The sequence below is a fragment of the Plectropomus leopardus genome, chromosome 23 (assembly GCF_026936395.1).
Source record: "Plectropomus leopardus strain MGB_pleo_1.0 chromosome 23, ASM2693639v1, whole genome shotgun sequence".
Classification (NCBI taxonomy): domain Eukaryota; kingdom Metazoa; phylum Chordata; class Actinopteri; order Perciformes; family Serranidae; genus Plectropomus; species Plectropomus leopardus.
The window spans coordinates 6067049-6085564 of record NC_142198.1 but is presented as its reverse complement, the minus strand read 5'-3'; the positions used below and the strand labels follow the sequence as shown (position 1 = coordinate 6085564).

The following is an 18516-nucleotide window of genomic DNA, read 5'->3' as shown; positions in this document are numbered from 1 at the left end:
ATAGGATGTTTTGTTTAAAATGACATTACCAAACACTTTAAAGTAGGCTGAAATGATAAGTTGATACATTAATTAGCTGATTGGCAGAAAACAAATTGCCATTTCTTATGGTAAACATTTTAATCTTTTTTATTTATTTATTTATTTTTAAATAATTGTATGTTTTTTGGTCTTTTATTGTTTGTTTGTTTTTGGATGGCGATGGGGATGTTTGTTTATATTTTTCTGCGTTGGATACTTTTACAATAATACTTCATATATCCTACATTTTTGTGATTATACTTTTACGTAAAGGTCCAGTGTGTAGGATTAAGTGGCACGCAGTGGTGAGGTTACAAAACTGAAAATGATTTAAACATCTAGGAAAACTACGGTGGCTGACAAAAAAAGGAACTGCATACCTCTTCCACCACTGGCTTTAATTTGCCACAAAGTGTTTTTTTTACTTTTACCCCATAATGTTTATCACAGAAAAAACATTAAGTTTCACTCACTAGCTATTTCCAGAGCTTTCAACTTCATCTTACAGTCTTCCTCGATGGATTGACTTTGCCCAAATTGCCCAAAAGACTAATGCTTCCGAAATAAACATAACTTTTGAGCTGATGTTCACAGTAATTTGCTGATGATTTAAATGCATGTGTAGCATCTCAAATACCAGAGTACATTTTTCCTTCCTTGCATACAGCCATTGCTCTCCATTCATTTCCAAAATCAGTTGGAAGACTCGTAGAACGTAACTAAACTTTACTTTAACGATATTTTCAACCGTAGCATACAATGTAACAACACCTAAAAAACACCCACCTAAACACAGGAACAACACTGACGCTGTACAAAAATGACAAACACAATTCTTTATTGCTTTTTGTTGTTTTCTCAACTTGTATCTAGGATTTCCAGTGATACCTAAAGGCATCAGTACAGCCAGAGCCTTTTTGCAACAGGTTACTGTGATATTACAATGTAATAAAAACAATATATTTACAAAAAAAAAATTTTTTTAAATTTTAATTAATTTGAAATTTAAAAACCAGTTGAAAACGTGCAGGAAAGAAATATCAAAGCCTATTTAATTTCTGGTAATTTGTACATCAATATAATAAGGGACAGCTATTACTGGTTATTATAAGACAGTTTTATTGACTTAAAGATCAAATTAAAATAAAAAAGAAAAACAAAAAATGTGGGAAAGCAAAAAAAAAAGGACATTTATGAAGGTCCAGGCACTAAATATAATCAGTGGATAAAAGCACAGTGCTGGTAATGAAAGCAAAAGGCTGATTTGTTCTCTTATAGCGCCCTCTTATGGTCCTAATGGGAACATCATGAATGTAAACTTTGTGGCAAACATTTTATTGACAATTTATCAGAATTCCATTTAATTCAGTTGAAAAAAAACAATTGGCCTAATAATTAATAGAAATATGAGGGGACTCTACATGTTTATTGGCACTATTTTCCCAGTGTCAGAGGCCTGGAAAACACTTTTTCTTGCGTGGGTCTGTCGCAGAGTGGATCCAGTCTAACTCTCCAGGTTATGACTTAAACCAAAAGTTATGTTATTGCCTCACCCACTCACAACCTATTTTTCTGTTCCTTTCAAGTGCGTCATCTGGGTATTTCCGCACTGTTTTGAGTGGGTGGTGGCAAGTTGCACTGCAGAGGAAAGACAGGCAGACAGAGGGGAGCAGCTGGGTCAAGCTCCGCAGGGGACATTACCGGAAACACACGACTTTTTCCTTCAAAATAAAAGCAAAACGTTGCTGCGAAAAGATATGCATACGCATAGATAGATTTATGTCACCTAAGTGTAGCATAAATGTATCATTTTTTATTGTATGATATGTTGAAGCCTCTGTGTGAATGACTATTTTCGAGGTTCCTAAATAATCCCTCCGATGCTTGCATAAAGTCCAAAACATTTGAACAATCTAGAATGTATCCAGTGGAATTAAAAAAAAAAAAACTGTGTATGCTAAAGTAAAGAGGAGATTTTTTTGGGCAGTATTTTGTGTTTGCTAAATTAAGATGAGTTTATTGTTCTGGTGAGAACCTACACATTGTGTTGTTACCAATGTCCTGCACACTTTGGTTAAATAATTATAATAATAATCAGTAGGGTCTCAACTTAGTTACTGTGGTTGAGTACTTCAATTTAAAAATCTCAAGTACTTAAATGTATTTTTTTTCTTTCTCCATTAAGAATGAAACCATTTTAAAGGGATTGCCATTGATATTTTTGCCATAGGTCATAACAAATATATCATTAAACCAAGTGCAATGGTTTTATTCATGGCGAGATCATGGCTTTATGTCTGATTGGCTTTTTTATTAAGTTATTTGAATTTAAATACAATTTTTAATGTTGTGATTTGATATTTTTACATTCTGACAACTGTGGGAAAACTTAAATTATCATAATTTTAGCAAAATCAAATCCAGTTTTTAACTCTTTTTATTTCAAGAAAGACTGTGGGCTATCTGCATGTGCATGTCTATGCAGTGCATGTATATTCTCATTATTTACTTAAAAATATATATACTTCAGATAAATTAGCACTTGAAATGAATTAATGAATAGGCCAGTAGAAAGAGACTTTCGATTTTTATGAGAAGGCAAATGACAGTGAAAAACAGGGGAGGTACCTCAAATATTTTTTTAAGCACTCAGAATGGAATCATGTTTTTTTAAATTTTTTAAAATTTTTTTAAACAGTCTGATAAGTTAAGTACAGTCCCTTGCAGCTGCACTATTTCATCAGTGTTCGCAGCGGAAGTGTTGCCTTATCGAGCTTTACCAAGTGTGCTGCGTCGTACTCCGCTGTGGGAGGAGCGGAGGAGGCGACTAACAGCTCTGTCAAGAAGTTTTAGAGAGTCCGCACTGTCGTGTATGCAGCGTCTTTTAGCTGAAAAAAACAAACAACAGACAAACGCTGGTGTCGACGGGAAAGAGCGACTCGGACTCGGACACAGCCATGGACGGTGAGTGTGACTGGGTGGGTTCGCTGGGCTCGTTACTCACTTCATTCAGTGGAGGTGAAACTGTACAGGGAGTTGTTTTGCGCGTAGGGGAAAACCCCGCTATCACTGCGCTAACAAGGAGAGTCTACTGTTGCCGGAGAGCAAGCTAATGTACAGTCTGAAGTTTGACTTTGTGATTTCACAACTTGTCACTGTCATATCCGAGTTAGAGTTTACATTAGTTGTAGTTATTCCTCTGTGTGTAGCTAACTCACCTGGCAGGCGTGAACCCAAACAGTGTCGAGCTGCCAAGAGGCCTGCTGGGTTAGTCCACCTCATGGATTTCCCCTCGGTCACTGACAACACCAAACTTCCTCTAAAAATCTGTCAAGCCATCATTAATTTGTCTATTTAGGGAAAGGCGTTAGGGAATATTCATAAATACTTTGTTATGTGTCATTGCTGATCATTTCTCTTCGGTTCGGCATACATGTAACCTTACAGGTGGCTTTCGTTTTAATTAAAATCCGCCCTATTGGTCCACGGTATTGCTCGCAACCGCCCACCCATCAGGCTATATAAATCAAGCCTGCCTTAAATTTAGTGGACGAAACTGATGGAAATAGCACATCGTCAGTAGCACAGACATAGTGGGACCTACAGAATATTTGCCTATGTGAAAAGTATCCTGTTACCATATTTAAACTGCTCACATCACTTTTTAGAAAGATATTTAAATTTGTCTGCATTCCAAAGAACATTAAAGAGAAAAAAATTATTATGGAATTAATAGATCTTTATGCATTATTAGTTTTTTTTTCCCGCACAGGACAAGCCTGATCCTCCAAAAGGGATTGACATTGTAAATAGACATGAGTTAATATGATTTAACCCCCTAAAATCTGAGCAGATTGGCTTGATTTCTTTCAAAAACATGGGAAGAAGTTATGAATTTCAAGGAAATTACCTAAAGTTTAGCACACAAAAAAAGAAAAATAAATCTAAATATATAGATACATTAGTTAATTTAATAAAAAAAATGCTATAAATATAGTTTTCTGGACATTTCTCCCTATTTTTAGTCATTCTTATTTATCATAATTTCTCTTGAAAAACTGTTTCGGGTAATTTTTTTCCCCCTAATTTCTTGGCATTTGTGGGACATTTTTTTGTCACGTTGCTAATTGCTTTTTAGCTATTTCTTTTTGTAAAGAAAAATCAAACCAATTAGCTCAGGTTCAAATATTTAAATGCATGTGAACGGCATCTGAACGCAGCACAAGAAATTGGATGCCGTTCCAGGCTTGAAAGAGTTAACATTAAAATCAAATATCACAATATTTTTGACCAACAAAACTCGATAATGATATTGTAATGATACTGATACTGTAGGTTTTACTTTTGGTGCTCCCACAAAATATTTACCAGTGAGACTTATCATAATAATCAACAGTAATCTGGATATAATATATAAGTGGGTAAAGGCAAATAAAGGGCAGCTAGAGCAGTCTGCTAAGTTGAGAAAATTACTTTTTTAATGCAGCCTCTAAAACCCAGAAAATGCAACATTTGCAATATTACAATATCCAAAATTTAAGACAGTATCTTGTCTTATCTCATAATATTGACAAATTATGGATAATATATCCATATCTAAATCTATAACACAGAAAGTGAAGAGTGTGTGGCAGCTGGGATACCTTTATTTCCAAGTGAAAGTGACTCAGATTCTCTGATGTGATATTTGTGCATGTAATGATTTATGAAGACCAACTTGTGGTAGACACTTTCACTTTCACAACATCAGACTCAGTAAACAGGCAGGGATGTCTCAAACAAAAAGCAAAAAGTGTAATTATTACACACGTATTGGCCTTTATTCTTTGTTTTTTTCCAAGATCCACATTTATTTACTTTAATGTTGTATAATTAGGCGATTGTCCTTTGCTCCACGTTCTGTGACTTTGGTGTGAGGCTGGGAGTCGGCGTGTTACAACTTGGAAAGTATCCGACCCGTGCTTCCACATTAAAACAAGTCCCACTAGCAGGGTGGAGTTTTGACCGCCTGATCATGTGTCACACCTCGCTTCTTTCTATGAATCTCAACAATTCATTAAGCGCGTACCTGAAACCAGAGCGCAGCCTGCTCTTAGGTTACAATGGAGTTTTCCTCGCAACAAGGCAGGTAACTTGACACCGATATCACACCCTGCCTGTCACTGTTTGCTTTATTCTGCACTTCTTCTTCTTCTTTGCGCGCTTGGCAGGCAGTTAATGGAGAGTAATTATATTTAGCTGGGAAGCCCTTGTATCTCAGCGCCCTTTGACCTCATTGGACGCTGTGCTGTCTAGTAGATTTCCACCCTGAGTGACCACAGCACAAATGACAAACTCTCACTAAACCTCAAATATGTGCTGAAAGCAGCTTTTGGTTTTTGTCATGGATGCTGCCGCTGTGTGCTGTGTGTCATGCACTGTGGTGGTGAACCACTAATCGCCGTAGGACTTTGACTAACAAGTGGCTAACATGTCTTTTCATGTCTTCTGTCCACCACAGGTGTGTATGGATGGGGCATTAACCCACTCAACCCAGGTAAGAGGCCGCTTCCCGTAAATGACCGCTATGAACCAGGACTGACATTGACTGCAGGCTCGTCATGAGTAAACATTTCAACACTCTGTGTACAGATGATCAATGATAGGGCTATTTCTGTGTTGGCACACTGATTTAGGTAAAGCAGTGCAGACAGGCAGTGTTTTACAATCTGGATACTGTTTTTAAACAGAAATTAGTACCTACCAAATCATTTGATTGTTGTACAGTATCACTGGCATTTTTAAGTATGCCCTTAGCACATTATTTCAAACCTTTAATCAGAATCAGAAATACTTTATTAAGGCCCAGGGGGAAATTGTGGTTCATTACAGTGGCTCTAATGCCAAGAATTGAGAACTATAGAAAATAGAACTAAGTACAAGCATAAAGTATGAAAAAACATAAAATTAAAATAAAAACAATGTTAACACTATTGTGCAAAATATTTTCAATTGTAAATATATATAATGTGCTGAGTGTGTAAAAAAATATAAAACTATGTGCCAGGTTTCTCGCGGATCCCTGAACAGATCTTAAAATGTTTTAAATCTATTAATGTAAATATAAGGCATCAAAAGTCTAAAATCAATCTTTCAGACATCTTAAAAATGCTCGGGGGATTTTTATGAATTGTTTCTTTTCTGTCATTGTCATGCCAAAGCTCAAAATTTAACTTTAAAGAAATATTAATAATAATAAAATTATTGCATAAACATATCCAAAAAGTATTTTTTATGTTTCCATGTTTATTTAAAAAAATAAAATAAAACTCTCACCAAGTTGTTTATTAGACTACATTTACTTTGTACCCTAAAAATGAAAATAGCTCCACAAATAACATCTGGGTTGAATCATAAATGGTTGTCAGAAGATAATGAAGGGAGGGACAGAATCCTGCATACTTCACTGCAGACCTCCTGCTGTGCTTATATGACATCAACCGATGTCGCAATGTTACTGTGTGATCAAACATTAACTCATCGGAATCACACATGCCACTAAAGCAACTGTCAAAGGACTCATCTTTTTATTTAGTTGCACAATAAATGGAAATATACAGGTACATGTTACAAAGTGGCTGGCTGGCATTAACATGTAGACCCACACAAAGTAGCAAGCTAGTGTGCAGGAAGGTTTTACCGTGAGACCAGTCCCAGTCCAAGGGGTGAGAATCATAAAACAATAACAATACAATGTTGTCACGAGTAGGGATGTCAGTTTAATGCCAACATGCATTAACCGGTAGCTACCTGTTAATGTTTCAGTAAGAGGAGGTGTGAAATACAAGAGGCTTTCCTTCAAGTCCCGTGCTCCTGAGTGAGCTTTAGTGCCACTTTTCAAAGCGCCATCCATTTAGAGGAAGTGAAATTTTTAATGTTTTGCCATGTAAATGTCTTGACTTTTATTTTATTTTCTGTTTTGTTTTATTTTCCGCTGGCCAGCCATGCTAACGTGGAACATGTGTGTGATAGCACCACTACCCATGCTGACACAGCTAATGGTGGTAACAGAGCTAACAGTGTTAACACGGTTGACAATGGTAAAGGGGCGTTACGGCCCCTAAAAATGAAACAAAATTTAAATTATTTGCTGCCCTCCAGAATGGAATTTTCTAAGAAGACAACATGGTAGATCTGGGCAGTGAAATCATTTTGGTGCAACAACACCTGAAGTTGTATGATCAGCAAATGAGATCCTACCAAGATGTTACAAAAAAAGCGGACATTCGGCTCTCTTGAACTTTCTTTACATTTTAGGGGGAATTAAAAAATCATTTGAAGTTTGTTATAGAATATGAAGAGCAAACAAACAAACTTGATTTTATGTCAATGTGTGTGCAACACTAATTACATAAAACAACAGACACGCAATAATTTTATTTCATACATTTATTCCATTTTTGACACATCACCATAGCAACATATCGTTATGTATAGTGTATTGTGCCGTCCTGCTATTCCGTCAGATTTTTATTTATTTATTTATTTTAACTCTGCATGTTAATCACATTGTTCTTCTTCTCTCACTTCCACCTGCCCATCAGTCCAAGCAGCAAACCCCTTCATAGAGATCATCGAGCAGCCAAAGCAGAGGGGGATGAGGTTTAGGTATAAGTGTGAGGGACGGTCAGCTGGCAGCATCCCCGGAGAGAAGAGCAACGACACCACTAAAACCCACCCAGCCATCAAGGTGAGGTGGATGCAGCTTATTGAGCAGGCCGTCTAGCTGTGATCTATAGTATGTGGCTGAGATAACATAATAGTCCTGTGGTTGAAGTTTGTGAAAACCCAACCATGATATCCTTACTTTTTACCACACTGGTGCACACGCTACCATTCTTACATGTAATCATATTCCTCTTTATAGGTGCACAACTACAGCGGGCCCCTACGTGTTCGCATCTCATTGGTGACGAAGAATGCACCGCACAAGCCACACCCCCACGAGCTGGTCGGGAAAGATTGCAAACATGGTTACTACGAGGCAGACCTGCAGGAGAGACGAATACACAGGTAGACTTTAGACTTGAATATGTGGCCATGCTCTATGTTTAGGGTTCCTATGGTTATGGCAAACCTGGAAAAGTCATGGAATTTCAAAATTACATTTTCCAGGCCTGGAAAACTCATGGAACTAGTTCATTAATCTAACTTAATGGTGAATTTATTTTCCGCATTTGACAAAGTAATGAAAATGAATTGTGCGTTAACACGTTACAACATTTTGGTTGTTTTTGTTTATTTGTTCATCATGAGTTTCTTAATTTTCCTCCCTTTTTGGCATTTTTTTCTTTCTGTAGAATTTTTGGTGATTTTTATAGAAAAAAATATCTTTTTCTTAAATTTATTTAACCACATGTTTTGAATGCTTGTTTTCTTAAAAAAATAGAGTTTTTTTTCCTCTTAATTTGTAACATATTTAGCAATTTTTTATAGAGCACGGCAAAAAAATGTGGTGATTTTTTTTCCACCCCAAGGAAACAGGTTTGGAATGCATGTTTTCTTTTTGTCTTTTTTTTTATATCACCAAAATTACACTATTTATAACAGCCAGAAACAAATATTTTTTATTTGATTTTCACATTTCCAACAGTCTTGAACACGTCATTGGGGACACAGAAAGTATGTTTGAACAGAGTTTGAATCTTAAATGTTTGAAAAATGCTGGGCAAGTGTAGCAAGGAAAACAAATATTTTGAGTCCTTCGAAAGTCAAGGAAAAGTTTTTTGTCCATGAAAATGTGTGGGAACCCTGTGTGTCTCACACACTTGAAACTTGAGGAAATGATTTTTACAAGTGTTCAAAATTACCTTTTAGATGAACATTAAACATCGACTTACCTAGATAAGAACTTTATCGTTGGTGGAAGATGACGTGCGCGCTGTTGCCATGGTAAAACCCATCACTGGCTTCACTTTGGGTTCATAGATGAGTAAAATATTAACAGCACAAATCACCTGTTGACCAGTTGAGTTTACCTTTGCTTGCTTAGCTGTCTTTCAGTGTGCTGTGTAACGATGAAAATGTGTTACTGCTCGAAGTCAAGTAGAATTGAAAATCCTTTGAAAGAAAACACAACAACAGTGACTCACAAGATCATTATGTAATGTGTAAACTTAATATTACATCATTTAGCCAGTCTGTCGGGGCAGAATAAACAATGTTTGTCTATCTTTATCACAAGTGTGACACAAGTGTGAGGAAATTCAGACAGTGTGTACGGCTCTCTGCTGCCAGTATTGTGCTACAGAGAGATAAAGTGTACTTGTTTGTATTAGTCATTTGTTTTTCCCGCAAAAAATCTACTACACATTAAGAATTAACAATAACTAACACAAAATATCAGTTTGAACAGCTGGATTGACATCACTTGTCTTGTGTTGCGTTTATATGCCATTCAGAAGCGTTTAAACTTCTGAAGCTTGAGAAAATCAGTTTGGTTTTTTCAAAAACATGGAAAAAATATGAGCAACTTGGCAAGAAATGTCCCACAAAGTGCCAAAAAATAGTAAAAATTGACAAGAAAATGATCTGAAATTAGCCATAAGTTATAATAACCAAAAAAAGGAAAAAATTGTTTTCATTTTCTTGAGGAAATTTTGATGTTTTTTTTCGTTTTTGTGTGATTTTGTGCTCTATATTTTCGCATGCTTAGTTTCAGAATTTGTTGCTTACATCAAGCCAGTTTTACTCAGTATCAAAGGGTTAAACTGTTGTAAAACTGTTTATATTATTGGGTCTCTAAAATATTTATTGGTACTGCACTTAAAATCAAGTATTTTTCCACTCACACTTAACTCTCCTACACTGTCCTCCCAACTCGCGGATGTGGTTGATGACCCACAGTGATGATGCTTTATTTTTAAATGTGGCTTTTATGGGAACAAACATGTCCAAAGTAGAGTGCAAAGAAGATCAAAACCTGGATTAATGGAGCGAAAACTCACAGCATGTGTTAACTTTAAACTGGGTTTTTTAACAGTGATGTGTTGGTCCCTGTTTTGTGTCACAAAAAAAAAACACCAAATATGTAAGAATACATAATATCAAAATAGAAATTGCATGTAAGCTTGAGTGGTTTCTGTCTTTTAGTTTCGGTCTTATGCTGTATTTGCTTTCAGTTTTCAGAACTTGGGCATACAGTGTGTGAAGAAGAAGGATGTGAATGAGGCCATCACTTGCAGGCTGCAGACCAATAACAACCCCTTCAACAGTAAGTGGTTGTACTGAGAGTGCACGACACAAAGCACGTTCTGTGCTGTTGCCCTTTCTCTCTCAACGGTTGTGTGAAAAGTTAATGTGCAGTGTGGAGAGTGTCCTTAAATGTCCCACTCAAATATAGAGACCAATAATATAAAGACTATTTAATCACCGAACTAGAACAAATATATCTGTCATAAACTTTAATGATGAAAGTAAAGGGATCTTTTTTTTAAAAAAACAAATTGCCAAAACCAGAAGTGAATGAATTTAAAGTTGGTATTTGAAAAGCATGTCTGCATTTTATCTTATTAAAAATATTAAAGAGGTCCATTCTTCCTGAAATTTACTGCAAGTGTTACTTGTGAAGCATTTTTTAAAACTTAAATTAGCCTTACTTGCAAAATCAAAAAAGTGGCTTATAAATAGAATAAAATAAAATAAAATATGAGGGTGCTTGAATTATGTTTTCCTACCTGCAAGAATAAAAAAACAGTAAACACCAATCCAGCATACAAATACAACTTCAATCTGACTTTGTCCTCCCTCTTCACCCGAAATAACCCCAAGAACCTGAAGGAACCAAAAACCAAAAAATACATAAGAAATGTGGCTTCATTTCAAAGAAGATATATAGAAAAATCAATAAAATTAGACAAACACATTAAACCACATTAAACAGATGTGGACGTTAAAGAATATAAAAAACACCTGACAGCAACTGTGATTTAACTGCTTTCATCTTACTCTTACTTATATGTATTAAAAGCAATATACCTTCCCCACTGGAGCACCTTGAGTACCTTTCTGCTCTATAACAATTCCAGTATGGCATATATTCATTTTTCAAACTTTCCCATTTCAGTTAGTCCTAAGAAGCAGGTGTTCCAGCTGTTTTCTAACTTTGTGCTTGAATTAACTTGCAAGGCTAAAAATAAACAAAACTTAAAATGGTTGTTCTCAAAAAAGACGGCGGTGAAATCCTATATGCTTTTTGGATCATGTTAATAATTAGCAGGATCCAGACAGAATAAAAGTTAATTAGAATCAATTAAAAGACAACATCACGTGAAAGCAAGTATATAAAAATGGGTTTAACAACGTGATTTAAAAGAAGTCACTGACTCCTGCAAGTTCCAAAACTTGAGTGGCTTCATCTTTTGATTTTGCACCAGAAACTCAAACTTCATCGCAGTTCCACTGTTTATTTGTGTTCAGTGTGTCCACAGCAGTGGCTACTAAACCCAGAAACCCAAAATAGAGATAAATTACTAATACTGCTTACTGAAAAAATATCTGTGTGATTACCAGTTGTGTGTGTACGCATCTGTATTATGTATGTGTGTGCGTGTGTATGTGTGTATGTTAAATACACAATAACAACAGGAAGTGCAGTTTGTTTCTTTTACCCTTGACTGATCTTGAAATACTGCTAGCATACATATGACAGGATGCGGTGCTCTGCCAGACTGCTGTGTTGCCTGATTGTGCACCCCACCCTTTCCCTGCTGTGTCTTGGCTGCAGTTTCCGAGGCGAAGGTGTGGGAGGAGGAGTTTGACCTGAATTCAGTGCGGCTTTGCTTCCAGGCCTCCATCACTCTGCCTACAGGGGAGCTGTTTCCTCTGGAGCCGGTCGTATCGCAGCCCATCTATGACAACAGTGAGTGGACAACACATATACGCACACACGAGCACTTACACAATACGTGCTTCCTCTGCTTTTTAATGTCTTAAAGAGAGGTTATGTCAGCTGATAAACCTATATTGGATTTAAATAAAATACCAGTATGTGTGTAAGTAAGTTTAACATTTTGGTTTCACCTCCCCCTATGGTGCATCTAAATGAAAAAGTTAGACACACCAGTGCAACCCTTGAAAAAGTTATTTTGGAGCTCTTATCCCTCAGACACTCTTTGTTCCTCTTTACATGTTAACTTTTCCTGTCAGCATGAAGGTCAGTCATAAAAGAAAGTATCTCAATTCTTGTTCAGTCGCAGAGCCCTTTTTAACTCTAAGCCTTATACACATAATAATAATAATATAATATAATAATAAATATAATGTGTATACCATTAAATTTTAACAGTAATAGTAGTAGTTGATTTTGGTCCTTATTAGCAATTTTTCAAAGAGAAGGAAATAAATTAAAATAAAAAAAACTTTAGGAAATAAACAAATGTAAATGTATGTAAATTTAAATGTATTTATTGCATGTCTTGTCAAGACATTTGCACAGGTTTTGCACAATTTGATGGTGTTTTTTTCTTAACATGCTTTTTTTCCTATAGAAGATGATACAAACTAGTCAGGTTGTAACTTTGTAGTCTCCACTGTGTTTTTTTTCACTTTCGAAATGTCACAGCCACTATTTTAATATCAGCATGGCTGACTTTCAGAATGAGCAGCAGTCAAACGCTGTACACAAACCGAGAAATTTGCTTTTTGCTTTACTGTGGTGAAGTAAATACAGAAGCTACAATATCAAAAATCAAAAGAAACCAAAAAAATATTCCAGTGCATTTATAAAAATGTAAAAACAGGAAAAATATTTATTAAGGGGAAATAATATAATTTTTTTGGGCTTCTTTAGGTAGTATTGACTCATCAGTCACAACCTAAATTCCTCTGGATTAAAGAGGTGTCTTGTTAATCTGTAGCCTCGATCTTGTTTTTATTTGTCTGTACATGTATTCATAAATGCTTGTTTTGTTTTAAAGGGGCACCAAACACAGCTGAGCTTAAGATCTGCCGAGTCAACCGCAACTCTGGAAGCTGCAAAGGAGGAGATGAAATCTTTCTGCTGTGTGACAAAGTGCAAAAAGGTACAACATGCCTGGGCTGTATGTGCTTCTGTCAGTTCATGGGTTTAACTTTTAGAAAGAAACACTGATCATGAGTTTTTACTGTAAACATAGAAACAGCACTGTGACTCATAATGTGAGGCATAAAGCACTCCTTGTCACTGTTAATCAAAGGGTGTTTAGTAATATCTATATATTGTTAATTTGGTGATACTGAGTTTGTTTGTTTGTTTTATAATGCTTTTACTTTTTGTTTTTGGTCATCACTCACAATTTCTCCTCAAAGTGCCACCAATAGGTGCTTTTAATATGCTTCTGTGGATAGCTGGGGCCAAAGGCAGTGTGTTTACGGGTTGTCCGTCCCTCCGTCCCATTCTCGAGCACACAATATCTCAAGAATGTCGCGAGGAAATGTCTTTAAATTTGTAACAAACGTCCACTCGGACTCAAGGATGAACTGATAAGATTTTTGTGATCAAAGGTCAAGGTCAATGCGACCTGGTTCATCTCTTTTTCTGATTGTGATATCTCAGCAACGCCTTAAGAGGATTTCTTCAAATTTGCCACAAACGTCCATTTGGACAAAACGATGAAATGATTAGATTTTGGTGGGCAAAGGTCAACGTCATTGTGACTTTGGGCCAATCTCATTCTCGTGAACTCGATATCTCAGGATGGCTGTGAGTGAAATGCCTCAAATTTGGCACAAACATCCACTTGGAGTCGAGAATGTATTGAGCTGATTCTGGTGTTCAAAGCTCACACACACACATTTTTGGCTGGAACTCAATAATTCATATACTAATTAAGACAAAATTCTGGTTTATATTATGGATGAAATACCAATGTTCATTTGATGCTTGTACGGATGAACCTACAGGGAATTATCACCCAACTCCGCAGTGTAGAGATCGATGTTAATTTTGTTAGTTTTGTTTTTAGCTTAGTCTTGGGGCCAAAAATAAACTGATGCAGCTGTAAGCGCACATTTCATGACAAAAACATCTGCTCTCTGATAGCATATCATCTATACAAGCAGTTTTCGGTGATATTTTTAGCCACTGCCATTGTAGCATGTGAAGTTTCATTACCTGTTACAGTTTCTGCTGTGTGTGATGAAATGCAGTCACATTATGCCTGTGTGACTAAAATCGTGAACCAAAAACTTTCTTACTCTATCTAAATGTTTGATTTTTTTTCTATTCTCTCATAAATGACTAACATTTTATTTGTGTTGAATGAGAATTAACTGCGTCCCACTGTGTTTCTGTGGCTGCTAAGTGTGAAAGTTTTTGCCGTGTCTGTTGACGTTCACTTGTGAAGGATTTTCTGCGTGGGTGCTGTGACGCTGATATAAAATCCACCTCTTAAACCTTTCAACCCCCCCGTGACCTCAGTTTCTCTCTTCTTCTGTTCCATTTCTTTGCATTATCTGTTTCTAATCAACAGCCAGTTTTAAAAAGCACAAATATATGATCACGATCAAAGATAAATCATTTTTTAAATTAAATTAACTCGTCTTCCTTCAGTTATCTGCAACACTTTGATCGTGGCAGGCGTTTGTGTTGTTTATCTCCTCATATTTCCCACTTTCTATTTCCCTGTAGAGGACATCGAGGTGCGTTTCTTCCAGGACTCCTGGGAGGGAAAGGGCACTTTCTCCCAGGCGGACGTCCACAGGCAGGTGGCCATTGTGTTCCGCACACCGCCATACCGCGACACTAACCTCACCGAGCCCATTCGAGTCAAGATGCAGCTCCGCCGGCCCTCTGACCGCGAAGTCAGCGAGCCAATGGACTTCCAGTACCTGCCCGCTGACCCCGGTAAGGCTGTGCTCCCATTTTTCCACGTCATGTCACATACTTTGTTACTATTGTAAGCTTTTCCTGTGATTATTTAACATTTCTTAAAATACCTGAGAGATGAATTTGTTTATCAACTTCACAAAACCTAACTGCCTATTAAAATAACCCCCTATAGATGAATACAGGCTGAGTGATAAGAGAAAGCGCACAGGGGACATGTTCCAGAAGCTGGGGCCCATGCTATCGACTGGTACGCTGATGAGATTTTTTTTTTCTATCATTCTCACTGCTATATTTGCTGAGGTAACGATGTTTTTTTTTAGTCGCAGTGTAATTTAATCATGTGTGTTGGAATTTCAGTCACCATTCCTCCAGACAGACGGAACATAAGTCTGGCAAGAAGAACGGTCACAGCCAAGCCGCCATCGATGAACACACAAGGTGGTGAGTGTTTACTCTGTCCAGAAGATGCAGAGGCATGTCAACGCTTACTTACAAACAAATTATAACAGTATTCTGTCCATTTTATGATAGCAGTACTTTATTTACCTTTATTATAACAGTACGTTATTATTTAACTTTATTATAACATCACTTTACTTAGCTTTATTATGAGAACATTATTGAACTATTTTAGAGCACTTTTTTATATAACTTTGTTATGACTATTTCACTTTATTATCACACTACTTTATTCAAATTTATTGTAACAGTACTCTATTAAACATTATTTAAATTTATTGTAATATTACTTTATTGAACTTGTTATAACAGTACTTTAGATTACTTTATTTAACTTTAATATAACAGTAAATGATTTAACTTTATAATAACATTACTTAAATGAACTAACAGTATAGATTTAATTAAGGCACTGTGTAGTGGCACTCTATTATAACACTACTTTATTTTATTCAATTATAACAGTGCTTTATTTAAATTCAGTGTAACAGTACTTTATTTATTATATTTTATATATCATAACACTAACTTTTTATTATAACAGTACTTTATTTAACATTATTATAACTCCATTCTGCTCAACTACAACAGCGTTATTTAACTTTATTATAACAGGACTTGATTTAACTAAATATATTACAGTTATCATAGCACAACTTTTGTATTCAATTATAACAGGACTTTAAATAACTTAATGGTAACAGTACTTTAACTTAATTGTAACATTCTTTTATTCAGCAGATCAGTACTGTAGCGGTTCACAGTAGTTTATACAAGATTTCAAATTCTCAAGATATATACTGTGTATCGCGATATAGCCTGAAAATATTGTTACATATTTATATCCTGTACAAAGATTACATTACTGCAAGATTTTCAGGAGCAGGATTCAAATCCTGTGTTAATGTGTCCCCAGCATCTGCAGTGCTCCCAGGTGCAAGTGCAGCAAAACCCCAGTCTAGCTACTCATATCAGCCAGGCCAGCTGTTCTCTGTCCAGCCCAAAGTGGAAGCCTCGCCCTCCATCTCCTCTGCAGCCACAAACCAATCCTGGAGGATCATGGAGAGCCTGAACCTGGGCAATCAGCCTAAAGCCACTCCGGTGCCTAATTTCACAATGAGCCAAGCACCGTCCTCCGGCTCCTCTATCACCACTTCCACCGCCAACCAGGACTACTCAACCGTCAACCTTTCAGACCTTCATGAATTCTTCCCCGGCATTTCCTCCACCATCGGCCAGGAGTCAGCAGCTTCCCGGGGAGGCGTGGCTTCCTCGCAGACCAGCAGCTCCTTCTCCTCTCAGTTCCGGCAGGACGCACCACTTGTGGACGATGACATCCCAGAGTTCCCTAGCTTTTCCGAAGCGAGGGAAATCAATTTGGACAGCCTAAACATGGATGACCTCGAGGACCTTCTGAGCCCCCCTCTTATGAACGAGAGCGGAAACAGCACCTCCATGTTGGCTCAAGCTCAGTGCCAACAACCTCCCAGCTCTTCTACAGCTGCCCACAGCGCAGCATCCCAGAACACTTCTGACCCTGCCAGCAACCCAGGAAGCACCTGGATGAATTACCCCAACAGCATCGTCAATTTGCTCCAGACTGAGGGCATGATGGACGTGGCGACCAACAACGGCAACCACCAGCCAGCTGTGCTGGATGAGTTTGACGAGCTGATGTCTGCTGACGAGGATCGCCTCATTTCCATTTTTAATAGTGGAGCCCAAGCTGGGTTTGTGTCAGGACATCCCACTTAAACTTTGTCCACACGACTTTTTTTTATGGACATATTTGCCTAAACCACTTGTATCTGCCCTTAAACCTTCAGAACTGAAACTCTATGTTGGTATGAAAGACAAAATGAACAAGGTGAATATAAGAGGGCTGCAAGGGACAGAATGTAGCAAAACCGCTCTGGGCTCAAAACTGTGGGCATGCAAAGACTCCTCACTGTATTCAGTTAGCCAGGCATTTATATACCGTTTAACCGACAAATGATAAGCCAGGACTGAACTCTGACAGATTTCATTGCCCTTCAGCCCATGTTCAGCATCAGTCATTAACATTTTTCAGTCAGATCCGATGCACTGCTGAAGGGATCTGATTAAATGTTTAGCTTGTGTTCTGTAGAACATGTTAAGCATGTTTGTGTACTTGTCATTTTAACCGTTTTGGTAGCTCTGGTCAGTGTCCATGTGATATTCACTCTGAAATGTCTAAGTTTAGTCTGCATACAAAAGCTCTAGCATTCTCAGTAGTGATTTAACCCTTGCGCAAATTGGGTTGATTTTTTTTTTTTAACATTGGAAGATGCCAATGAGCACTTTTGCAATTCCAAAAAAATGACCTTAAAATAAACACACACACACAAAAAAAAAGAAAGAAAACAAGAAACCAATATATATTTCCTCGTTAAGGACATTTTGTTTTTGTTTTTTACTTATTTTCTGTAACATAATTAGTTTTTGATAATATCTTATAATCCCCCACAGCTAGTTTTCAGGTCATTTTCTTCTAACCTTTTACTAATTTGATTTTTGTTTTCATTATTTTTACAAGTTACAGGACATAAATTGTCGATTTGCTCTGTACCTTTTTCCAGTGTTTTCATAAGAAATCAAATCCGTTTTCTCAGCTTTCAGAGGCTTAAAGGCGTCTGTTCGCAGCACAAGAAAACTGGTGGTAAAAGGGTTAACCAGGTCTGGAGGTAAGTCTATGCAAATATTGTCCACTGTCTTTGTTATGAAATATCCCCATGTATTACTTTGGAACACAACTGAATGTTTTCTGAAGGTCAGCAGTAAATGTAACCCTTATACAGGTGCCTTTGTTGATTCTCAACAAAATGTAGTAATGTGTTACAAACCAAATGAAGGTCTACATATGAATAATTATCAAGTACATGCTTATAGCAGAGAAGCTCGGTCATGGAGCTGTATCAAATCTTGGTTTTGTGTCTGCTGATTTAACTTTCCACTGATCTCTACAGTTATTTCATGAGCGATGGCTGCAATGTAACTCACGTGTCAGACCTGTATGTCAACCTGCTTTACGCTGTAGTTAAAGATGCTTTAAGATGATATGATGCTGTTTTATAAAAAGGTATGTAAGCTGGTATTGGCTGTAATAAATAATCATGTTCAAATTCCGAAACACTTTTCTTGGCAATAAAAACCACAACATGTTAAGA

General features: G+C 36.9%; 1 protein-coding gene across 1 annotated transcript; it reads left to right on the top strand.

Annotated features, from left to right (window-relative positions):
• The first annotated feature begins 2828 nt into the window (after positions 1–2828).
• On the top strand, positions 2829–17226 carry rela (RELA proto-oncogene, NF-kB subunit a). The gene is made up of 11 exons (XM_042512052.2): positions 2829–2985; positions 5522–5557; positions 7605–7750; positions 7928–8073; positions 10182–10273; positions 11786–11920; positions 12978–13082; positions 14669–14884; positions 15042–15116; positions 15227–15310; positions 16245–17226. Exons 1-11 carry the CDS (start codon positions 2979–2981, stop codon positions 17081–17083), a joined length of 1881 nt encoding a protein of 626 aa, XP_042367986.2. The 5' UTR covers positions 2829–2978; the 3' UTR covers positions 17084–17226.
• Positions 17227–18516: the final 1290 nt, after the last annotated feature.